The sequence below is a fragment of the Lineus longissimus genome, chromosome 1, assembly GCF_910592395.1.
Source record: "Lineus longissimus chromosome 1, tnLinLong1.2, whole genome shotgun sequence".
NCBI classification, from domain to species: Eukaryota; Metazoa; Nemertea; class Pilidiophora; order Heteronemertea; family Lineidae; genus Lineus; species Lineus longissimus.
Window position 1 is genome coordinate 4,863,130 of NC_088308.1, and position 25,252 is coordinate 4,888,381.

At 40.9% G+C, this 25,252-nt stretch overlaps 2 protein-coding genes across 6 annotated transcripts; one reads left to right on the forward strand and one right to left on the reverse strand.

The window, feature by feature from the left end:
- Nucleotides 1-1,925: 1,925 nt before the first annotated feature.
- On the reverse strand, nucleotides 1,926-22,325 carry LOC135486100 (uncharacterized). 5 transcript variants are annotated; one of them, XM_064768624.1, is made up of 27 exons: nucleotides 22,201-22,325; nucleotides 21,617-21,692; nucleotides 21,254-21,424; nucleotides 20,974-21,107; nucleotides 20,625-20,730; nucleotides 20,342-20,459; nucleotides 19,788-19,885; nucleotides 19,451-19,531; nucleotides 19,023-19,209; nucleotides 18,585-18,710; nucleotides 18,149-18,321; nucleotides 17,730-17,849; nucleotides 17,251-17,442; nucleotides 16,401-16,433; nucleotides 15,314-15,382; nucleotides 13,971-14,093; nucleotides 13,474-13,563; nucleotides 13,036-13,150; nucleotides 12,636-12,792; nucleotides 12,172-12,236; nucleotides 11,783-11,920; nucleotides 11,216-11,364; nucleotides 10,556-10,788; nucleotides 9,095-9,170; nucleotides 8,757-8,966; nucleotides 8,172-8,473; nucleotides 1,926-7,964 (listed from the first exon to the last, which is right to left on the reverse strand). In XM_064768624.1, the coding sequence occupies exons 2-27, from the start codon at nucleotides 21,641-21,643 to the stop codon at nucleotides 7,556-7,558; spliced, it is 3,702 nt and encodes a 1,233-aa protein (XP_064624694.1). In that variant the 5' UTR covers nucleotides 21,644-21,692; nucleotides 22,201-22,325; the 3' UTR covers nucleotides 1,926-7,555. The 5 variants fall into 5 exon arrangements, with proteins under 5 accessions (XP_064624694.1, XP_064624703.1, XP_064624711.1 ...); XM_064768633.1 differs by having other exon boundaries at nucleotides 22,249-22,312; XM_064768641.1 differs by lacking the exon at nucleotides 16,401-16,433.
- Nucleotides 22,326-23,021: 696 nt separating this feature from the next.
- On the forward strand, nucleotides 23,022-24,783 carry LOC135498218 (small ribosomal subunit protein uS5). Its single transcript, XM_064788429.1, has 5 exons — nucleotides 23,022-23,287; nucleotides 23,476-23,583; nucleotides 23,773-23,946; nucleotides 24,082-24,241; nucleotides 24,557-24,783. The coding sequence occupies exons 1-5, from the start codon at nucleotides 23,045-23,047 to the stop codon at nucleotides 24,718-24,720; spliced, it is 849 nt and encodes a 282-aa protein (XP_064644499.1). The 5' UTR covers nucleotides 23,022-23,044; the 3' UTR covers nucleotides 24,721-24,783.
- Nucleotides 24,784-25,252: the final 469 nt, after the last annotated feature.

A 25,252-nucleotide genomic window follows, 5' to 3' on the forward strand; every position in this document is an offset into this window, starting at 1 on the left:
ATGGTTGGACTTCCAGAAGTACTAACATGTATGGTATGGTCGAAAGTCGTTAACCGCACAAGCAAATAACCACTGGCACCAAGAGTTCCAGAAGTCTTGCAGCCAGAAATGTACAAGGGCCGTCCTGACGCCTTATCTGGGGATCTGATCGGCGGTGGAGGGAGGAGGGATAGGGCGATGATCTCCAAATGAGAGGATACAGTGTAGCTGGCACTTAGCAACCGTTACCAAAGGCGTGGCTTGGAGATTGGGCCTACGGAAGGGCCTACCAACAGATCGGCAGTCGAATAAAACCCTATTATCAGAACTGGATTCTAGACAATGTTTTCCAAGTTGTTTACAGGCTTTGCCCGAGGTCAGGAGTCGGTCAACTTGGAGAAGATCTGACAACTGAAAACAACAATGATTGATAACATCTTTCAGCTAGAACACCAGGAAACAGCTTGCTAGGCGAAGCCTGGAGAGGTGGCGTGAGGTGAACCTAGCATTGTGTGGCCCGATCATCGCATCGTGGTCAATCTTATCTCTCCAACAGAGAGAACGTCGCATCTGTCCCACGGTGAGAATGTCCAGAGCCCGGGGGAGGGCATGTGTTGGGTAGGGAGGGGGCATTGTGTATAGCACACACCCTGGAGGACGGATTCGTGGTGTCGTTGCTTAGGCATGACGTTATTGCTTTTACAGTGGGGTGTCTCCGATCTCAGGCGTTCCAGTGACTGTATTTTAATGAGTCGCTAGATATTGGATATGCGCGCAGGGAGTGATTTATTTCGCCGAAAAAAGCTTATCTATACTCGCGTTTGTAATACTATAGTAAATCATCACGTTTATTCTCCGACCAATCGGCTCCCCACGAACGCCTTTTCGTGAGGGTCGATGTTATTAAGATTTCCCCATTGCAACCCTCTGATAAGACAGTAGAACAATGGCATTTAGGCCTAAATGCGAGCGGGCCTTGTTTTTTTTAGACAATAGTCCATGGGCCAAATTCATAAAGGGTGTTTAGCTTAAAACAGCATTTAACTACTGAATAGACAGATTCTGGCCCTTCATGTGAATCTTCACAGAATATGAATAGGCCCTGAAACTGATTAGAGAGAAGTTGTACATGTCTAACCCTTAAACGCCCTTTATGAATTTGGGCCATGTGTCCCGTGTCATATTGGACTAAGACTGAATTCTTTAGCTGCGAGTGCGAGGTACGGGGCAAAAGGACATATTGATGGACAGATGGATTTTGGTTCTACCAGCATCCCGGTACAAATGTTATGATGCTTCCTCATTGAGTTGTCTAAAGGAATTTAAAGGAAAATAAGAAAGGAAGCCACAGGCGTTAAACCAGTACAGCTAAACCGTCATCACGTCACAATGTGTAGCGTTTCCCAGGTATCACAACGTGTAGATAGCGAGACAATGAGAACTTTAATTTTCTTTCTGCTGCCACAACAACTCTTTGATCCATGAAGCCGAGCGTCTAGGATAATGTAAGCCTTACAAACAAACACCTACGTTCCCTTTGACATAGTCGTAAGGTAACCGTAAACTAATTACCACAGTGTCGTCTGAATAAGGCTTGTCACAACAACCAAGCTTCATCAGTTTTTACGCCTAGTTGCAGCGAATAGTAAAGAGCAAGTCAGTGGAACAAAAATGATGTATTGAAGAGATGAATGTGCCCACATGCTGACGCCATAACACAGATGTAATGGAAGCCTTAGGTTTCTCTAGCCGATAGCATTAATCTGTCATCAAATCATAACATAGGACGTTTCATCCTCAGGACTATTTGGCCTGCTACACCAACGCTGACGGCGCGAATGGTCTTGGGACTTTTCCGTTCCCATTTTGCTCACTCTTCAAGCTGGTTATTTTACGGATTGCCACCTCATCCAAGTCAAACAAAAGTAACAGTTTTTAGTATGAGGAAACTTTTATTTGCAGATTTTGATTGATTCTACAAAAGCAAGAATAAATATTAATCATTACAATATATATATTTAGTATTCATTCCATGATGAGTTGTTTACAAACACAATCCACTAAAGACTAATTAACCACTTTCTGCACATTCACTTGAAACTATACAACATTATGCCACTGGACACCAGTCTAATGCCTTGGACAGCAGGTGAGAAGCAGTCTTTACTTTGTGTGAGGAAGGGAAAATGAAAATAAAAAAACTCATAAGATTATCAGATACAACATATTGTAACCAACAAGTGTCAACACACCTGAACTTGTCACTATTATAAACAGGTGCGAATGGACTTGGGACCTTTTCCCGTTCCCATTTTCTTCACTCTTCCAGCCGGTTATTTTACAGATTGACACCTCATCACTATTATAAACAGGACTGATGACATTTTGGTCGGTTGGTGTTATGAAAATACACATAACACATTTATTTCCACATCAGGGAGGAAGGTAAGACAGCGAGCCTGCTATCCAAGGTATTAAACCGGAGTGGTCTTAGTTCAAACACCAACATGGTAGGAAAGCAGTTGCCTTTGAAAGCAGTCAGCTCACATGAGGAACGCCAACTCAACGTAAATGATAATTTCCAACCTTGTTTGTCTCCAAATGATACAGAGTATATAATGTTTGGCAATACTTGTCAGACCAATGGTTATTAAAGCACAGTAGCACATAAGAATCAGAGTATCATACACATGTATCCAGTATGTATGCACCTAACTTCTGACAAAATTATCAAGTTAAGGCCCAACCATTTTGGCCAGAACTTGTAATCCAAAAAAAGCAATTAGAAGTCCTTTAAAACAAAGGCAATGCCAATTTCAAAAGTTGGAGTCTGTTCTTTGTAGTCCAGAGAACAGCCTCCTATGTTTTAAATGCGAATTCAATTCATTTTGAAGGAATTCTAATTGCTTTCAGATTTCAAGTTCCAGCCAAAATAGTGGTGCCTGTTTAACAGAGATAAGCCATTGATGCTTCGCGACTGATATTAGGACAGCGTGAGGATTTGGGATGTGCATACTGTGGTAATCTTGACAAATTACACAGGGTGTTTCAATAAGAATGAAGATGTCACCTGGACTAGTCAATTCTTTACAATTCATTTTTTTATTAAATACAGAAGGCCGATATAGAGCTATAAAGCACCAACAAATGGGAGATTTTTGTTGTAGTGAACTGCGATAGTTGTTGTTGTTGTGATGAGCAATGAAAATGTCACTTGTCTGCTGGTAAAACTATCATTGCTAGGTTTGATCAACCTTGTAGTCTAAGCATTAACCACGACCACCACTAACTGGAGATATTTGTTGAATGCAATAATCATTGCAGGTTGCTGCAATAAAAATATCCTACTGCTTTACAGCTCGGGGGAATTTGGATTCAAGTAGCCAGACTAGTCTGGTTACTCTAAGGTGATACAAACCGCACAGGGATGCACTACAGGGTATATGTAACTGGGCTTCTGAAACACCTATTACTGACTCGATTGCATAAGATATACTGGTGCTCACATTGCTGCCGGAAACTTACGATTTTTTACCAAGCTATGGCAGATCGGGATGTGAACAAACTAACCCTGGACCATCAGCATATTAGTATCTTATCTAGACGCTATTTAGCCAGTTTTGGTGTGTCTGTTTCACGTGGCCTATACATGTAAAACAGACCTTTTGTACAGGTGCCACTCAACCGACTAAATCGTCTACACAGTTAATAAACCCAAACAATACTTAAAAGAAGTGTCTAGTATCAATTTGCATGCAGTTTCAAGAAAGCATAACATCTGCACAGGTGTTCCAGCTAAAACTGCAGCAGTATGCTTTACAGCAAAGTGCAAGTCTGGCATTTTCTAGTCATTTTTTATGTGAATGGCTGAATCATGCTGCATCTAACGTGAACCAAGATGTTCACGTGACAAAAAATGTATCACAAACTCACATTGACGAATATCCCTAACTAAGAGACGAGACAGTGATGTAACAGGACATTACAATTCCATTAAAACATTGTCATTAATTTAGGTTCTTCAATAAATGCTTCATGGTGAATATGTACAGATAAAAGAACGTAATTTACAAATGCAATCTTCTGTTTCACACAAAAAATGAAACGAACACAAATTATACAAAATTCAAGTCAGCTGTTTTTTAAACACTGCTATCGCAATTGAGATTTATAATGAAGAATCACTGACAACTACTCCCCCCCCCCCTACATGTCAATCTAAGTGCCTTGGTCTACCAGTGTGTGAATCAAAACTAACTCTATCACATGCAAAGGCAATGACAAATTCCATTCCAACCGAAAGAACTGCTTGCACAAACAAGACAACGAATGCTTTCAGCTTCTACCAACAACAAAAGACAGATCGATAGTACAGATGATAATTTCACCCCCTCCCTGTTTTAAATGATATTCAAAAGATGATAATGATTTATTTGAACATGTGATCATTAATACCATTCCTCATAGAATTCACAAGAACAATGCAGATTCAGACCACTGCATAAGAGAAACATACTGGCACTCGATTTGTCGTCACTGACAAACTGGCCACGCTAACTTTACAACTTCAGCAGCACTGATGCATTCATCTTCGCCTCCTCGCCAGTCAACACAGACCACTTCGTTGGAAATTAAATCAAATCAAATAAGTTATAAAGTCTACAGACCAAGGCCTAGCCATGGAAGTGATTTGGTGTAGGCCTAGCATGCCTGGGCTACAGTGCAAACAGGCCAATGAAATTGTTGTTATACTTTTATTCCTTCAATCAAAGGGCAATTCGACACATAGAAGCGTGATCTGCAATCGAATGATAATAGTGTAAGATTTATAGATGGTCTGAAAAGGGAAATCTCTGATTACATTTATGATTGATGTACTGTATTGAAATTCCATGCTCGTACACCAAGCTAAGCCCAGATTATACTTGAAGTTGAAGGTCTACAGAACAAATGTCAGTTGTTAATATGAGAACAAGAAGAAAACCATAGGTGAAGGCAAGAGGGGGTCACAGGTGCGAACACATGAGAATATGCCCGAAAAGGGAGGTACAAGCTGAGTGTTTGAGAGCCTGTTATATTATACCACCACCAGTTCATCATATTTTAAGGTGAAGAACACTGATAGCATATCATATTATGCACTATTTAAATATACCCACATCAACAGTCCTTAAGAATTCTTCAAATGCATTTTTTACATAAAATGTACGAGTAAATGCATTAATCTTTGAGGGCAAACGGCACAAATGTAATTGCACGCTTCAAGCCCAAAAACATGATCTTTACATGTCCTCACTGCAACTAAATAGTCGGAGCTCTTTCAGAAGTTAATTACACATCACACTCCCATCGGTCCATGTTGTTGAACCAGCGAGTACTTTGTTCACCCTTAATATAGCTGGAACTGTTGAAAGCTAATATTTCTTCAAAGGTTGGGTGCCCATTTTGTCTTGCCAGACAAGGGGTAAAGCACCAAACTTGCACCATTTTATATCATACCACATTAGTAATTAAATGACACAAGCACAATAATGATGTCTTATCATTTGTCAATACGTCTGATATGAATACATGATTGTTCATAGAATAAGAGGCAAAATATGAAGGTTGCTTCAACGAATCACAAACACGCTAGCATAAATAATAAATATTGAGCAGGACTGAAAACGAAAAGATAATGCCTCTTATTTGATAATGACGTGTAGTGATGTGCCTGCAGCGGTACATGAAAGCTATCTCAACTCATCATGCAGCAGGCCTGTGCCCTTCAATGCTACAATAAAAGCACATTAAAGCTGGTAAAAAAATAAAAACCCTCAAGCCACATGTACATTTTACACTCTGTAGCTCTGTATGCGTAACAAAAACACAGCTCCTAGAAACCATTTTACACTCTGTAGCTGTATGCGTACCCAAAACACAGCTGCAAGAAACCATGCACTGATCCACCTTTATACAAGCACTGGTAAACACGAGTTTTCAATGCTGGCAAGCACATTAGAGATTTCACAGGTCTATATGATTTACATATACATTTTCCCGTACATATCCGCAAGATGAAATAACACGGCAATGAAAAAACTTGTCTTGCACAATGCATTGCTTCAGATCAAAAAATTTCGAAGTAATAAGTTATTGTTCAGGCTCTTGACTGAAGCTGAATGCTTAAATTTCCATGGATATCTTTAAAGGGAGACTTCTCAGTACTGATTTTGAGATTCTAAGGCCAATAGTCAAAAACTTCTTCAAGCAAGACTAGTACAAATGTAAGCTACATCCAGAGGAATTGACCAACTATTGAAATATTATGCCAGCTTTAAGAAGTCCCCTTTTAAAGTCACAAGAACGACCTGTAGCCAATGGGCAACTCAACTGGGTGTATTCCAGGGAGGAAGAGGCCATTGACTATCTGTTATAAGGGAGAGCAGGTGCACATACTATAAATGTGGACGAGATATACATGTAGCTTTATTGAGGGTGGACATTTTCCTGGTCTATTGGGTTTGACCACCCTGATCAACAAAGAAGATGGTTCATGGACACTTCTTCCCTGTCATATAACAAGAATCCTGTTCATTGCAAGCTTCCAGAGCATTCCAGACCTCTTCAAGAGAGATACTGCTTCCAACATCAGTAACCTTTTTGAATTGCTAGAACATTGATGCAAGCTCCATTTATTAACAGCTGCAGCCTCCCAGTCAGAAGTCTTCAATCACGTAGTTGAATCTAACCACCGAGCTTCCCTAGTCGTAAGTTCAACACACTGATCAATTCATGAACTGGGCGCACGAATTCAAAATTTAATTACTCACATCAAACTGTAGGCAAACCATCCTCAGGAAAATTGAACATAAATAGAGTGAGTGATTGACTGTGATATGAGGGTTCTGTAAGGTTTCACTGGGATGGTGAAAGTGTCTTACAATAATTAGGTTGACAGGACAACGACTTTCAGTACTTGCCCTAGAGGGAGCTCAGAACTATAAAGATATTTCCACCCCTGAACAACAGACCTCTTTTAGCTGAAAGAATAAAGCACTTCAACTGCCAAAGGGAAATGGAGAAGTTTTGACTGAAATACGCTTTTTGGTATCATTTGGTAAAAAAACGTTGTCCACAGAACAAAAAAGGGGGTGTTCCTGCTGTAAACATCAAAGAGGTTCTTCATGTGATCACACACTTCATGTGATGTCACCCTGACGCCAAATTCTCAATGACGACACAGTTCAACACAGGGACAACACTAAGGCGATGACGGCCAGACACGGCTGACTCCTTGAAATCTGGTCAAATGTGACACCAGCAAATAACCACTACAGGTAGCAAGAATCATCATGTCATGAAACATAAACATGATCTCAATTTTCAACAGATATGTTTGAACAGCCAGCAATCTCTCACACTAAATGCACAGAAATTTGTGACATGCATTGTTGGGCTTCTTCACCAATTCTCGAAAAAAAACTCGGGCCTGTCCCATGATCCTCGTGGCTTTGAACAGGATGATACATGTACAGCTAAAAAAGCGATGGCACAGATTCAGTGTTCATTAAAACTTTTTGAACTCAACTTTTGGCTATGTGGCATCATCATCCGGGGACTGTTCTATTGGTATTGCACAACTATTGTCAGGTCTGCCGGTAATGGCAAATGAAACACCCTCGGAACTTCGCCGCCGATTTTCAGAACTGCGGCGCGTTTCTGAAACGACATCTGATCTACTATCTGAAGACTCTATATTGACCCTTACGTTATCGTCAGAGAACGCCCTCTCTTGGATCGCGAGATGCGACGCTGGGATGTCCGGGTCTGATGTCGTCGTGTGATCCGGAGTGCTGGTTTCAATGTCGTCAGGGTCCACGGTGTAGTCATCACTGGCACTGCCCACACTGGAGTGGTGTGTGTAGGGTGTCTTCTTTGCCGCTCGCATGATCCGAGTGAAAATGACAGAGTCGTCTGTCCGAATTTGTTGCTGATCATTTTGCCTAAATAGTCAAGGAAATGAATTACTGCTAGGGTAAATGACAACATGAATATTACTGAAACTTGTCCGTACTACCTCTTAAACATCCAATGCCTGACACTCTGATGACAAGATTGAGCTGCCCCTCAACGAGGGTGACCAAATTTTTTCGTTTCAACAAGATAACTTGAGTCTTGAATTGACTTATCCAGCACCAACCTCTGCTTACCTATTGTAAATGAATATGGTGATCATAACTGGGTGAGGAACCGGGGGCGGTACCTCCAACTTCTGCAGGTCCTCATGGGAGGGAAGCGGTTTCTTCCACGGCCATTTCCTCTTTGAACGTCGGATCACCTCTGAATAGTCCTGTGAATGCCGCCTCGGATCGAATACCGATGCCTCGAGGAATGGACTCATGATATCCAGTTCTCCTTTTGGTGTGTGTATAGCGTTGATGACGTCCAGATCGTCCCTTAGCTCCAGTGACTTCAGCATGTGTACATATCGACTAAGATTCAAATGCTGTACCTGTTTATGAGAACAAACCATAGATGATATTAAATCAAACAGAATACAGAGGTAAACTGGTAAGGGCATCCAACTTACAATACGGAAGTCACAGATTCAAACTAGTCTGGTAGTGCTTTGTTGTCAAGGAACAGGACTTTATCATCAGCCAGTATCTTGATACACCAGATACCTTTTCTGGAGACCAATGGGAGCAACAGGTGGCGTGTACAACTTCTGAAAAGGACGTATGTCAGTCTAAAGTATCAGTACCATACTATATCTGTCATAGTCTAATACTTACCTCCAATCTAAAAGTCTTGTCTATTTCTTCTAAAGGTGTCAAGAACGTGGGTGAGAAAATCTCACTGAAGATCTGGCAAGTCAGGCCCTTCCAATCTCTGAACTCCAATTCCTTATGTTCCCAAAATGCTTCCTCACCCATTGGTAATCTGGCTATCACATGTGTCGGATAGAAGTCCTGCACTAGTTTCATAGCTTGAGCAATGGTGAGCTGGAATTGGAATGAAAACATTCGTTATTTGTAGCAAATCATCATGCAAATTTTCCATTTTAAGAACCAAAAAGTTCTTGTAAGGTAAGGTCAAACTTCTGAAACCAATTGAGGAGCAAGTACAATACCTTTATATCTCTGGTTGATAACTTCACTTTGGTTTTCACAGATGGCAGGAGTCCCAGGTTCAAACACTCCCTATGTCTGCAAAACGAAGAAAGAATTCTATCATGAAAGGTTAACTGGACAAACTTTGCATGAATAAACTTCCACAAGTGATGTCTTCATTACATTCATCTGAGTAGCATCATAGTTCAGTGGACAATACTGCTGGCCTACATCAAAAATTCGCCCGATTTCAACCAAGGTTTGAAAAGCTACATGTAGATGAACCTGGGTATCAAGATGAAATGGCCAGGGCCATTGTGCTCACCTCACGTGGAGGAAAGATGGATAAAGAGCATGGTATTGTGTCATGTAGTGTTAGGTTTGATGTAGGTCCAAGCAATTACAATTTCCCCAAAATGGCCAATTCACAGTACATTCGACCTCTGTGACCTTGAAAAGTAGGTCAAATCAAAGAAGACCTGGGTGACACATTGAATGGTTGTTAGAATTAGATGTACCTATGATATAAAATTGGTGCCAATCGGGCAAGTCATTACTAGGAATAATGGCATTTTGAAGAATTTAGGAATTGGCCCCCTCCCTGGAGGCCAAACGGCAAATCAGATCGCACCAAACTTCAGTACCTGAGATCATCTGACCAAGGGGTACATGTGTACTTAATTTGTGATCAATAGTCATTGCAGTTAAGAAACGTGCCATAGTTACAGCCTGACGGCGAATTTACGCCATTTGACCTCTGTGACCTTGACAAGAAGGTCAAATTAAAAACCTGTGTGACATATACTGTATGGTGGTTAGATGTACCCATGATATCGAATTGGTGGCAATCGGGCAAGAAGTTAAGGAATAATCACATTTTTAAGGTTTTTGGATTTTGCCCCCTGGTGGTCAAGTGGTGAATCATATTGGACCAAACTTCGGTCCCTGAGATCACCTGACTAAGGGGTGAATGTGTACCAAATTTGGTATCAATAGTCATTGCAGTTTAGAAACGTGCCATCGTTACATCCTAACGGCCAATTTACACCATTTGACCTCTTGTGACCTTGAAAAGGAGGTCAAATCAAAAACCCGGAGGATATATGATGCACCTTTGCTAGAAGTACCTACCATATTTTTTTCAAAATTTCCCGACTACTATTAAGGGAGATATTGCATATTTTCACTTTTAACGTTTGGCCCCCTGGTGGCCAAACTATGAAACGAATTTGACCGAAACTTGGTCTCCAAGGTGTCATTACATAAGGGTACATGTGTACCAAGTTTCAACTCAATAGCTCTAACAGTTACGAAACGTGCCCTGCTAACGGACGACGGACGACGACGACGACGACGACGGACGACGGACGCCACGGTATGGGATAAGCTCACCTCTGCTAAGAGGTGAGCTAAAAAGCAATACTTTCTTTAGAGCTAATACATAAGAAGGAAAGTCATATTTAATCACAAAACAATCTTACTTTGCGATCTTCTGATCCAATTCATTGGTGAGTGTCCAGGTCTCCTGCATGAGTCTGTCAAAGACTCCCGTCTGGGACAGCTTCGCCGAGAAAGGTTTGAAGCCCTTTTCGGCAAAATCTCGATAAGCATCGACAGGCTTCTCAATCTGTTTGCGCACGTTCTCTCCCCAGGCTTGTAGCTCCTGCTGCTCCATCTTGGCTTCTACTGCAGCTAGAGCTTGCTCTGATTGAATCTAAAAAGAATATTTTACATATGGAGTCGAGAGCAAATGAGCCAACTTGGCTAATTATCGGATCCTTAGACCATATTTGAGCACTTTGTACTGTAAACCTACACTGTCAAAGAGAGTCACCCTCATTATCACATGAGTATACAGGGACCGACTGGGAATCGAACCCAGGACCTCAGAGGTAGTAGGCCCTGATGTTTCCACTGCAGTCAACATGTATCTAAAACCAAAACACTTCTTAATAATAATACACATTTAAATTCACATGTAGAAACATTGGTTAGATTTTCTTCCAACATGTCCAAGGTGGACTATCAAAGTCTTAAAATTCAATCTGGTATTAGAAGTCAAAGCTTACGCCCATTATCTCGATCTTCTTTTTTTTCAAGGTTCAAAAAAAGGAAAATTGCTCATAAAATAATCGTCCTACCTGATAGAAGAAGTTTGATGCAAGTCCTGGTCCTTCTACCCTGCGAGCCACAAACGAATCACTCGAGGGAATGCGGGCCAATCTCTTGATGACTGCGTGGAACATGAACACATCCCAGATCCTACGAAAGCCGTATCGGAGGACACCACCTGAAAAGACATGACAGATATATCAAACAGGATATTCATTATGACTTCATTAAAGTTGTCAGAATAATAATCAGACAGATATGATTCAAGACACCCACCGTCACGATCTCAATCTACTTGACAACACCAGTTGTTCAAAGACAATGCAAACTGAGCATATTTAGAACGCTTTATTGTTAGGGAGGACAGCTTCACCAGAGAACAGACAGAGGTCCCAGCCTTAATAGGAAAAGGTGACAATGAAACATGACACATGGCAGAGCTCCTTTGTCCATCCCTCAAGGCGTAGGCTCAAAAGATAGCAAACTGGATATGCATAAAGTTGGGCAATTTGATATTCATCTTCTGATCTGAAAACCAGTTTAATCAAGACCTTATACATGCGAGGCACACAGTTGAGTAGAATACGTCTGCTTACCAAACAGCATGAAGACCGATGCTATGGGGCAGCAGATCAGCCCTCCTAGTAACGCTCCTATAGGCTGCAAGATTCCTAGGAAAATAAACCTCCAAAAGATGGCCTCACCAATCAGGATGATGTTGTTATTTTCAAGCCCTGGAAGAAAAATCTGAAGTATTGGTATCGTTATCCAGGGACGGCACAACACGGATGGTCAGATTCGCAGGAAACATAGACTGAATATCCAATGCCAGGCATGACATTTGTAAGCTGTGGTGGCCTACTGAGCTCTATCTCACAGTGTAATATAACTGGTACCCACTTATTTACATTGATATCCTCCAAGACTCATGATGAATGGAGGTATGGTAGAGCTGTTTGTGGCCAATTCCTGCCAGAGTACTTACTGGGATTGTCAAAGTCAAAGAAGAGGACTGCAGCCAGGTGGACCAATAGCGTGATGAACGGCATCCTAGAACAAGATCAGAGAACACGAGATGAGTATTTGGTGGAGTGGTAGAGAATTGAACTGGAAACTGATTAGAATCTGCCCTTGTCACGAACTAGACAATCTCCTTCTCTCCTTTTGGGAGTGCTGAGGTACAGCTGCTTATTTACTGATCTCCCAAACATGGGGAATGGTGTAAAAGAAGTCTTGACCTGAAGTCTTACAAAACTTTGGGATACATGTCATAAAGTGTTCCAATCCCGTGTCTACAACACTTAATCTCAACAAGTAGCTCAAAAAGTCATTTCAAAGGAGACCTTATATTTTGATGAAAGACATGATACTTTCAATAACCTAGGTTTTGAAGAGAAGATCGTGTCATACACTTTCTTCATGTTGAAGAGTTGACCATCGCATACTTACCATAAAGGTGTTGTAAGAGCCGCTATCATTGACAACAGCGATGACACAATGCACACCAGGGGGAAGCACAAGACAAGTCCAAAACTACCAAAGGCACCCTTGAACACGAAGTTCCAAATGCGGTTGCAGTGGCGAGTAAAATGTTTTCCAAGAAAACCTAGAACCAAGAGGAAAAAAATTACGATGGCTGTGAATATATCTTGGTTAAGACTTTATAGAGGAATTGCACCCTGAATAGAAATTAACTTTGGGTTGGTTGGTAACCTGCTGTCTAACAAGTAAAGTACTGGGAGGGGTTGACATTCAAGATCTGGGCATTCTCTACTTTATAAAAGCCTGAGACAGGCCAAACCCGCTCCCAACTCCATCAACACACTCAAATCAAGACAAATACACTGACCTGTATCTGGCTCACTTTCAAAATGTGCTCTCGATGCTCGAACATGCCGCCACAATGACCTCAGCCGCGAAACAAGGGTATGCGTCTTGGATGCTGGCTTCGGACATAGTGTACCCTGAAATGACAATCATGTATGAGCACTCCACTCTGCAATACATCCAATTAACAGTAGAACATCCATTCAGTAAACCCCCTGTGTTTAAGCAGGACATCCCCTCTATTAAGGACCCAGGTATTGGTTCAGAATGTGTAATTTTCATTCAATTTGACTTCAGTACAGCTGTACTACTGTAAAGCAGGTCACACTATGTTAAGGAAAATACTGATTTTTCTCTGGAATTAGATCTTTCCATTCACTTTGACCCCTGTAATCTGGACACCTCCCAAGACAGCATTCGTGCGACCCAAGGGTTTCCTTTATCGAGTGGTTCTACTCACATTGACTTGGCTCAGCTCCAGATCTGGCATGAATGGCTCCACGAAGAACAGTGCACGAAGACTGACAGGGCTGCACCAAGGAATAACAAGCTGAAAGTAACAAGACAATTTTGGACATTTAGAGGCGGTCAGCTAGAACAGTGATATCCAACCTTGCAAGACAACAACCACTGAAATCAATCCATAACTTATCTTGTTTGTGCTTGAGAGATAAGAGTAACTGAGAGCTGCATGTAGACGGCAATTGGTGCGAAATCACAAAATTGGCATCCTCCAAACTTGTTCAGACATGTTGGAAAACTTTAAACAACTCTGTACCGTAGACTAGAAACAGAAATCTGAATATCTTAAGTCTCCTTATTCCAAAGCATACACCCCCTGTGTGATGATGCAGATGACTGCGATTTCTAGGGTGGTGTATTCACCGAGTGACGACAACTTTAGCGGACATGTGAACAAGAACAGATCATAGTATTCAAGGCTTTCTCTCCACATACCCCGAGCCAGAACATTGCATTCCAAGTCCAGGACCACGTCCTGTGCATGTAGTTCATCCACCTCCAGAAAGGGTAGCGACTTGTTGTCTTCCTATCAATGTGCTTGTGTACTGAGAATGTCGGCTGGGGGAAGAGAAAATGATAATAAGTGACATCGGTTCTCAAAACAAGCAGTATAATCAAGACATGTACAAAGAGTAATACTGGTCACTGAGTACGGAAGATGAATGTCTTTCCAACCAGTGGCTTCAAGATCTGCTTTATGGTCAGGGTGCTCTCTCAGTGGAGTTAGAGGTAGCTCTATTATCATGCATTTTCAGCTACTGCGCCATATGAATCAATGTAGGAACAGCCAAATCTACATATAAAGGAGCAATCAAAATGTTTTATAAATATTTTATTAAAGCCACTTGAACTAAAAGCTGGGATAGAATGATGTTGTATGATTTCACAAAGCAGTACTACATATTTTCCTTTTCACTAAATTCAATGACACCCTTGCCATCAATATTGATAAACTTCATACTTGACAATAGTGAGTCGGACATGATTAGTAAAGGACATAAAAGATGTTAAAAGGTTTCCTTTCATAATCAATTGAAACACCACAAAGTAAGGTTAGATAGGTACCAACAAAAAAGATATTGTAGGGGAGTCATCGGAAAGAATACACAAAGTGGACCACTGACCCGCTGCAACCTCACACTTCCCAGCAGTAAGGATTTAGAACAGAACAACCACCACCAAGAAGAGCAAAACAACAATTTGGCTACATAATTGGTCTTGTGAAACTAATGTTTACAGTGCAGTGTGACATATGCTAATACATGTACATATTTACAGGTGTTTGACACTTGACCAAGGTTGGCACAGGATCAATGGATCTAATTGAAGTGTGTGTTCATACCATTGACCTCACTAGAGCTAAAGAAACTGTAAATTTGCTACTGGTACTGGTACTGGTACTGGTACTGGTACTGGTAGAGCTGATAGTGATGATCATTTTACAATTGTTTCATTATGTTTGTTACCATAAACATTGATGTTTGTTAACAGGAATGTTTGATGTTTGTTACCAAAACTGATGATGTTTGTTACACTATATTCAATATTTTTGTCATCAGTAATGATGATGTTCAAACATTGAAGTCTGTTGATGTTTGTTAAAATTTACAATATCAACTTTCAGCTACTCATATTCTTATTATAAAGATAGTTTGTTATGTATACGTAAATCTACATGAAATATTTAAAGTTAACTTAAAACTATTTATATTGTGATAAAAGCAGTGTATGGATCAATTTACATGGATATCAATGCACTCTGCGAATAAAAGACATACCACTGTGTCATTCAAGACATTAGGGTTAGTTAATACTGGCTCATAGTTCCCCGCGCCAGTTGGCGATGGCTGTAAATGAATTGAGAGGGTGGCAGACTTTAGCAAGAAATATCTAAATGAATCTTAGGGAAAACTGCATTACCGAGAAATCGACTTATCCCTGATGAATTAACGATAGTTGTACTGGGGAATAGTGTGTAACATAAAACAAACAATCCAACTAAACAGTGCAAAAATGATTCAGGAAATTCAATCATGCTGTGCATAATCTTAAAGTCAAATCAAGGGCATGCAAAATACAATAAATGTGTTCCAATGCTGGTGTGGAGCAAAACTGTGAGCAAAAACCAAGCCCAATTTAACATCATCTTCAGCCATCAAGGGTAAATATTAACAAATCCGCTTACTATGAGCACATCGGAAGTGTGTGAATGTTTACCCTTGAAGCTTTAGTATGCTCTTTATTAGACTACCGAAGTAACTTTGGCTTTCGTGAGTGGTACAAGAAAACATAGGGCAACCTGTATCAGAATAACGGTATCCCTCTACAGCTATTCCCAATTCACATTGGCTGCATTTGGTTCTGGGCTTTAGACTAAATTTTGTCTTAAAATACATGATGTCAATCTTTTTCTCAAAAAATAATCGACACAAAAGTCAAAACAGTCATGCTGAGTATTAACAAGAATGCCATCTTTCCAAAGCCGTAACGGTTTCTTTTGTGTGTTTAGGTAAAAGGTAGTGCCACCACAGGAAATCAAAGCAGCAGATACATGTAAAGGAAACCATGTAAAGGGACCAGAGAATCTTGGTCAAAGCAGGATCACCCCATTACCGAGATGGTCGCCAACCGGGTTCAACTGTACATGTAATCAAGGTTGCATAGGGATCAATGAAGCAAACAAAACCTCACAGATCTAATGTGGGACTCATCAGATGACAAGACTCAACTTGAGGCTCAAGACGTTAAAAACAAGCTCGCCAACACCAAGCGCCCCTTTAGAGAAACCAGCTGAAGAGACCAAGTTTTTCTTGGGCGAGATGCACAAAAAAAGAATACTATATAAATACTAATTGATGAACATACAATCGTTGAATATTCTTCACCCCCGTTATTCTCCTGTACAGTTAATAAAAGGAAAACGTAAGAAAAAGAGTGATAAATTACAACCAACTAAGGATTGTATACATGTGTAAAGTTATGTTCTAGCAACTGCCCTTGTATTTGGACTCCAAAGGACAAAACCGAAGAAAAACCTATTCAAGCAAAGCGGTGGTGTAACTTATGCCTGTTGGGCTAAGATTTTATGTTCATGGATGTTTCAAAATGAAAGCAGCACATGTATGCAATCCTACATGAACACAGAGATGAAAGTGATATAAAGGGTTCTGTCCAAGTTATGATGACTGATGATTATAATCATAATTATAACATTTTTCTTCTCATTTGGGAAGCAATGTGGCATGAATTGTCATAGTTTCTTACAACGCCCTAGCTTCTATATAGGAAGCAAATTATGTAGGCCCAACTTCCCTAGATAGCTTTTCAGGAAACCAGAGATGGGGTAGGACCCAGTCACCACGGACAGACCCCAGATTGTAGTGAAACATCAATAACATCAAAATTAAATCCAACACCAAGATATGACTTAATGAAAAGCAATGCATCGTAGAGTCAGATGTCGTTAAAGATTTGAAGAATTCCAACTGAACCCTCCAAGGATGAATTCTTCACAGGGAAACTAGGGGTGACCATCTAAGGTTTTTGTATCAATGGTAATCCCTGAAGGGTCCAGAATGCATGCATCAAATTGACACAGAGGAAAAAACATTTTCAAACTTCTGAATTTATAGAAAATGAAATCAACACCAGGAAGAAGATGAAATGTATTTTTAAATAGATAAATAATCATCAGCACTTATGAATATATTCTCACCTGGTTGGGGCCAGATCGTGGAGCAGTGATGGCAGTCGGGGTTTCAACAATAACGGTAGGAATAACCTCAGATTCTCCATGTAGATGGCGCTTTACGACCCAGTTCCTCGGCAGCCAGGTGCGGGTGTGGAAATAGTACTCTCGGGTTGGGTACCGGATCTTCAGGAGTTCTTTCCTCAGGAATGGTTCTCTCTGAAAAATTACCAAGAAGTCTTTACATCAGAGGTCTTTAGCAACAAGCTGATTTGAGGAGAAGTTGGAGAGCCCAGCTATCAGCCTCCTTGTTTTTCCTCTTTTGGTATCATTGCTTATTACTTTATAGTTGATACCAATAATGTTCAACTTCTCATAGAAAACTACTGCAAAATCTGACAACCTTTGGTATAATTGTAGCTACATGCAGGGACCATTTCCCATAAAGCTTTTACCATTGATTTTTATGGATGCTGCTTACAAGTTTATACAGTTTAATTCATTACCTCCTTCATAAAATTCAAATCCCTCTGCAGGAAATAGACTGATTGTTCCAAGCCAGCCTCTCGACATTTCTGAATGGACTCCTCGTGTACTGAGAACTGGTTCTGAGAAATGAACTCTTTCTGAAAAGGAGAGTTTAAAACAGATGAATAGCTTCATTCAAAATAAATATCCCTATTAGATCATCAGTTGCAATGAGATGAATCATCAGGGGAGCATTAATCAAAAAACCATACGAACATCTTATGGTCCATTCTAATTATCTTAACCATGAAGCTGGCAGCACATTTATGTAAATGTCGACAACTTCATGACTGCGAGTTCAGTTTAATCAGGGAGCTGAAACCAATGAATGCCAATCGCATCTCAGCGTATTTTATATATGTGAATTGGCTGTGGGATGATTAGTGCTAAAACCAACCTCGAATTCATTGAGTTTCTCATTGACCCACGCTCGGATCCTTGAACGAACAGGGTATGTCTTCTGAAGGTGTGTCTTCAATTCTTCCTTGTGTTTCACGATTTTGATTTTGACATTTTCAGCAGCCTTGGTCATTATGAGTACAGCTTTGGCCTGCTGCACGAGTAGTAGGCCTGAAAGAATGAAAACGTAGGGCGAGTTATATACCCAATTACAATCGGTTCCTTCATCTTCCAAAAAATCATTGTGAAATATGTATTTAACCTGATTTCAAACCGGAATTACGAAAAAAACTTGACAATGTTTTCACATGCATAAACTATGAATCCTTCAGGACTATTGGACACATCACTCACAACAAACTAACTTGACAAGCTTCCTAGGAAAGTTCCTTTAAACAGCACCTTTTTGACAGTACTGTTTGTCAAGGACTCACCCAATCCAGGAGACAGGTTCTCCACATCCTCACTACTCAATATTGCACTATAAACTCTCCTCAGGTACTCCTCCATGATGGCGTTATTCACCTGCAGCGAAATCTCATCTTGCGACAAATTCTTGCCTGAAATTATCAATGTTTTAGTTGTAAGTTTCAACGATATAAATGAAGACAATATCACTAGCCCATGGTACATGACACAGATAAACCAGGTACAGAAGATTCAAATTACCTGGACCATGCTCACCAGTGAAACAAAATCAGGAGTATGGATTATTTTTTTTAACTTGGAGTCCATTGCTATCCCAGCGGAAGGTGCAAATTAGAATATGTTCTCTTCAGCAATTTTACATTCTTATCTCAGTCTTACTTTTGAAATCAAAATCAGGAAGATTCCCTGAGGAGGGGCTGGAAAAAGTAAATAGATATATGTACCTCTCAAATCTTGAAGAATCTGCTCCTTATACTGAACATACCAGCCCTTGGCTTCACGTTCAAGAATCTCTTTCAGAAGGTTGTGTGACTTTTTCATCAGATCATTGTTGAAAAGTCGAAGGTCGATCTCCTGCCCTTGGGGCGTCTGGTAATTGTAAGGTACCAGCGGCGGTCGAAGATCAATCGTCTGCAAAGGAAGTAAATGATACATTACCATTGTTGTTATAAGAATTGATTCAAACTTTCAAAAGTTTACAATGAAGTGAAAACATACAGGCGATTGAGTCTAAGCCCAAACTGAAAATGCATCATTCATTTAACTGATGCTGACAATGATGGAGTCAAATTGTTAAAGACAGCCTACATTTGAAACTGCCCTCAGAAGACCTATTGGGGCGTACATCACTGCGCTAAGTCAATTCACCAACCTTGTGTTTTTCGGCTTCCAGTTGTTTGCTCTTCTCACGCACATATTCACAGAAGTTGCTGAACTCCTTCTTGCAGTTCGACTGCAAAAAAATGACACTGTTATTTTCAACCCAAATGTGTGACAGTGGGCAACTCACTTGACTTTTAAATCAATTGCTTTTGGACAATTTGATAAGAGATTTTTGTGTCCACTAAAATGGGAGCCAACTACCAAAACATGTAAAATGTGCAAACAGATTTCAAAACTGGATTTCAGAGTGATTTAAGGCAAGCCTCTAACTTTTTCAGTATTCAAAGTGTGCACCTAACATAGCCAATGCAGCCATCCTCTCCTACCTTGATATCCATTTCTGCAATGAGATGTTTCGTGTGCTCTTCTCTGATTTTAGTACCAATATCACCGGGTGTAGTTGACGGCATACCGAGCAAGATATCTGAAAATGAAAAAGGTTGGCAAGTTAGTTATATGCTATTCTTCAGCCAATCTCTAGCTATGTTTTCACTGACAGCAGGAAACCACTGTGATCACAGGAAACAGTGTGGTTTTTACAGTCACTGGATTTCGAGGTAAGTCATTGGCTCAGCAACTGTAACTGACCACAAAGTCTGTAAAAGCAGGAAGACCTTCACAGTTAATCAAGATTGGAGGATCAGACATAGTAATTTGGTCAGAGGGGGAAAAGAGATGTCTAGGACTAGGCGTGTGCTTGGGGATCGGTGATCGAAATCTGCAAGGAAAAACCATCTTTCTAATTCAGAGATGCCTTGGGGAAACAATGTTATTGACTGGAACTACCACCATTTGACACTCTCTTTTAGTATTCCGTTTTTTCCTTTAAGTCAACGGCAAGAGACAGTTGAACAAGTAATATTCAGTGAATAGTACTTACCTAGGAGTAAATAGAAGCTGTCTAGAATGCCTCTGAGTGACTGTGAAAGACTGAAGAAATGTGAGTAAAAGCGGTTCCTGGCTGTGATGATAGACAATCTCAAAGCTTTGGCAGTGTCCTGAAAACAAACGTTTGAATAGTTACATGAATGTAATTTCTGCAGCTACCATGTACACGGTTATCCCACTGACATGATCAAATCTGTGCCAAGAGCAATGTCTGGTCATATGCAATGCTGGTACAGTAGAACCATATTGGACTGCTCAGTTACAAGGAAACTTACATGGAGTAATGAATCTCGGGACCTGTCCGTCCCTTTCTGTAACAGCATTGTTAAGCGCCACTTGTGAATCTGGCCGGGGAAGTTGATGCTGTCCACCTCAAATTCCCTGAAAATGTAAAGTGCGAAAGAAGATGAGACATTGTCACTAAGGGTTATATTCTGAATGATAAATGTTACCGAGAGACAAATCTGGTTTGTGGGATACCATTTTAGTGTCCAAAGTTGCAACACCTCACCATAGGAGTAGGACGACAGCAGCCTGGTACAATCTGACTACATGAGGAAGTGATATGATTGGGTCTCTAGCTCAATTAGGGAAAACAATCTTCAAGATATTCAGACATCTTACCCGTATGTTTTGACATCTTCCAGCTGTTTTTCGCTCAGCTTTTTCGGTTCCCCATTTGCATCCATGGCAACCTCCTCCAACTCGTCAAAGTTGGGAGCCACGAACAGGTCGGAGAAGGTAAGCCTATCGTTCAACTGGAAAGATAATGTTGAAAAGCATGAATAAGCCAACAATTTATAACGAAGAACGCTCAAGACATGCTACGAGCCAGGAAAATGCAATTCGCAAAAATAAAATGAGGCGCAAAGATCTTTCAGTTAACAGCACTGCTGTTACTCACTTCTCTATCACCAGCAACTTGTCTCGCCTGGACGACTGACGGGGGAAGAGTGATTGGGAAACTCCTCCAATGGTACAGCATCATTTCAGCGACCTCCTTAATCTTCTTTAACATATCTCCCATTTCTGGCGGAAGGCCATCTGGTTTGATGTCAAACTTCAGAGGCTCACGCTGAAAATACATAGTCATTAGATCATCTGATTAAAAAGAATTAGATTTGGGTCAAACAGGAGAAATATTGCATTTTAAAACGGTTTTGTTTTGAAGTTTTAAGGACTTGGTCACAACTAAAGGCATCTTTATGGTGGTTCTAAACAACAGATAGAAGATCCGAGATGTGATATGAGATCAGGCATGACCTACCTCTGCTTCAGGATCGTCTGTTTCCATTTTGAAGTTGTGGATCTTTAACCAGCTTCGGTCCAACTAAAGGAAATTTCTGAAGGAGAAAACAACGTTAGTTGTTACTATTCCTTGTCAACACAACTTTCTCAGATGTTAGCGGGGTAGTTTTTTTCTGACCTGTTCGGACTCGGAGTATGCACCTTTGTTTTGGGCCCGGCTCAGTTTCATCTTAGTCAAAAAGGTCAACACACGGCATTGTCTTTGACTAAGCTATGAAGCCGGCGAAGGACATTGTGACGATCGTCATCAATGACGATGACGACGAGACAACCATACCATACCATGACAACAATTACAAGAACATACAAATGTAGTCATTCCATCACTGCAGCGGAAGTTTCAATTCAACATCTGAATAGGACAGTTTCAGAGGATACCCGACGCAAACTCCAAGGTCAAAATTGTCCATGCTGAGTTGTTTAGATGAGAACCTTCATGTCTTTTTTTGGATGGAAGAAAAAGAAGAGAATCGAGAATCTAAATCTGCACTTCATCAATCTTCATTCATGTAGCTGAAACTTTGCAATGCATTATCAGATTACCTTGATATTTGACTGTTGCTATGTGAACTAATAACACATCATGCACACCTTGATAACTTTGTCTCAACTGATGTGTGTTTTGAGGGAGAAAGGCATTATTATGATGGGTGGTGCATCACTCTTGTCAATTTTCTGAAAATGGCTGATCTCGTTCTGTCTCACCTTTTCTCGGAACAGCTGATGTCAAGGTCGGAAGCCTCGACTTCGATCTTCTTTCTAAAAATCACGTAAGTAGGCACATCTTGGAAATTTTTCGATTTGAAAATCGATTTAAATCTTCTTGATCTCAGTATATTATGTCAACAGTTTTGATTAAATTGTTAAATTAAGTTATTCTCTTCTCGTCTTTGACAGCATTTTGCGATAATAGCTCTAGATCATGGTGATTTTGCTCCATGAAATACCGTGTTGTCTTGTGTCAAGCTATTCGCTGGCTTTTCATATGGCGTGTATGGCGCTATGTATGTTTTGTGTGCATTCAATCGTACAATGCATACACACGAATCCACGAAGCACTGTATTCCTGGCAGAGGTCATGATTTGATGAAAGGACTCTGTCACTACGTACACATGTCAGTGATACATGACTTACCCATGACTTATTCCTTCAACTGTGAAAACCTCAAAATTTGGAAGTTCAACTTCAAGTGCGTTGTGCGATATTCCATGTATTTATATTGTAATTGTATCGCCACGTTGTGAGAGTTTGTGTTGTATCTCCGCTTTTAAATGGGAATCAATGTCATGACGTAAATGGCGATACAATATCGCAGAACGTTAGGTCTATATTACGCGCGACGCGATTTACAGGATGTCAGTTGTGTTCTCTTTTTCTTTCAAGCAAATGGCGGACGCAGCACCAGCCGGTGGAGCAGCAGCAGGCGGAGAACGAGGACGCGGTGGATTCCGTGGTGGATTTGGTGGCCGCGGAAGAGGTCGTGGACGTGGACGCGGAAGGGGCCGTGGCCGTGGCAGGGGAGGAAAGGAAGACAAGGAATGGGTACCAGTCACCAAGTTGGGCCGTCTTGTGAAAGACACCAAAATCAAGAGCTTGGAGGATATCTACCTCTTCTCTCTTCCTATCAAGGTATAAATGAAGATTCATTTTCAGGGGTGTCAAATTCGTATCCAAATTGCAGAGCATTGTTTGCCAAAAAAACCAATTTGACTTTAGCCAGTTTTCAGAAAAAAGACCTTGCTTCAGCATTGGCCTTGCCCTTGGGAACTCGTTCCTCAAGTTGGCTGCCTATAAACAGTGTTTTGCATTCATTTCAGGAGTTCGAGATCATTGATTTGTTCTTGGAAAGCAAGTTGAAGGATGAAGTGCTCAAGATCATGCCTGTCCAGAAACAGACACGTGCTGGTCAGAGGACCAGGTTCAAGGTGAGAAATCCGGGAAGAGAGTAAAAAGATGCAGCGATTTCCGAAATGCCTTGCTGTTTTGATTTTAATTGATGTTCAATCAGATGTTTTGCCAGAGTTCGATCTGCAAAAAAGCTTTGGTGCAGGGCCCTGTACTTGTCTAAATTCAGTTGACTTCACTTTCTGAATGTAACATTCATTCCTTTTCAGGCCTTTGTTGCTATTGGAGATCACGATGGTCATGTTGGCCTTGGGGTCAAGTGTTCCAAAGAGGTCGCCACTGCCATCCGTGGTGCAATCATCCTTGCTAAGCTCTCCGTTGTCCCAGTCAGGCGAGGATACTGGGGTAACAAGATTGGTAAACCCCATACCGTTCCATGTAAGGTAAGCCAAGGTCGAGTGCAGTTTAGAAGGGTAAAACACTGATGAAGAATATGGCCTGTATCAACCAGGGTCCTCATCTAATTTTGAGTGTTCCCTCGCCAATAAGTGACCAACAATTATTGTGATGTTTTTCAGGTAACTGGCAAGTGTGGTAGTGTTGTGGTGCGTCTCATCCCAGCGCCCCGTGGTACCGGTATTGTGAGTGCTCCAGTTCCCAAGAAGCTCTTGCAGATGGCTGGTATTGAGGATTGCTATACCTGTGCCCGTGGTCAGACAGCTACTCTTGGCAACTTTGGTAAGTCATAACGACTAAAAAATATTGTATTTTGATCAGAAACCTTCAAGCTTTGGTAGTAATAGTTACTCAATACCAATGACGCATTGACTGCAGTTTACTCTTCGTTGCATACAAGTCTGCATCATCCAAACTAGTGGATTGAAGTGAATTAAAACACTGATGACTTTGTCCTCCAGCACATCGGGAAATATGCAGTCAGAGTAGAACTCTTGTTACATCGTGTTTGCGCCTTGATGGATTCAAAATAAAATGCATGATATTATTGTTCAGAATCTTCGGTGAAGTTGACCTTTTATTCCAATTCTTTTTCAGCCAAGGCTACATACACGGCCATTGCTGCAACTTACAGTTACTTGACCCCTGATTTGTGGAAGGACCTCCCATTCGTCAAGCCACCGTACCAGGAGTTCACCGACTACTTGGCCAAGAACCACACCCGGGTGGCCACTCAGAAGCAAGAAACAAAGATCTACTAAACATGTCTGATATCATGTCATTGTAGAAGAAATGAGTGGAGAAATAAACAAAATAAAATAAAATTCCTTCTCTATTTGTTCATTTCCTGAATATATGTCAGAAGACTTGCAGAAGGCAAGACAATCTCCAGTTCTTTGTTGTGGGAAACTAGCAATGCCCTTCCCTTTGGGACAACTTGCTCACGAGAAGTCGCTGAATGGATCTGGATGTCTTTGGTTGGCATTAGTCTCCAATTTATTCTAGATCATCAAGACCAGTGAGGGCTTTTTAGATTGTATCCAAATGTATGCCTTTCCCTAAACCAGTTCATACCAGGAATGCAATCAAAACACACCCGAGAAGACATCCGGTGGCAAGGCAATGCCCTTCTCTGTGGGACGACTTGCCCACAAGATGTCTTCGAATGCACCTGGATGTCTTCGGTTGGCATTAGTCTCCAATTTATCCTATATCATCAAGACTAGTGAGGGCTTCAAAGAATGTGCCCAAATGCATGCCTTTCCCTGAACAAGCTCAAACCGGGAATGCAAT

Coding starts and splice junctions, on each gene's coding strand:
- LOC135486100 (XM_064768624.1), bottom strand. CDS start 21,643: ATGGAAACAGACGATCCTGAAGCAGAG. Junction 18,711..19,022: donor GATTCTTCAAGATTTGAGAG/GTACATATATCT, acceptor TGATAATTTCAG/GCAAGAATTTGTCGCAAGAT. Junction 9,171..10,555: donor TTGGATCAGAAGATCGCAAA/GTAAGATTGTTT, acceptor TTCGTTTTGCAG/ACATAGGGAGTGTTTGAACC.
- LOC135498218 (XM_064788429.1), top strand. CDS start 23,045: ATGGCGGACGCAGCACCAGCCGGTGGAGCAGCAGCAGGCGGAGAACGA. Junction 23,584..23,772: donor GTCAGAGGACCAGGTTCAAG/GTGAGAAATCCG, acceptor ATTCCTTTTCAG/GCCTTTGTTGCTATTGGAGA. Junction 24,242..24,556: donor AGCTACTCTTGGCAACTTTG/GTAAGTCATAAC, acceptor ATTCTTTTTCAG/CCAAGGCTACATACACGGCC.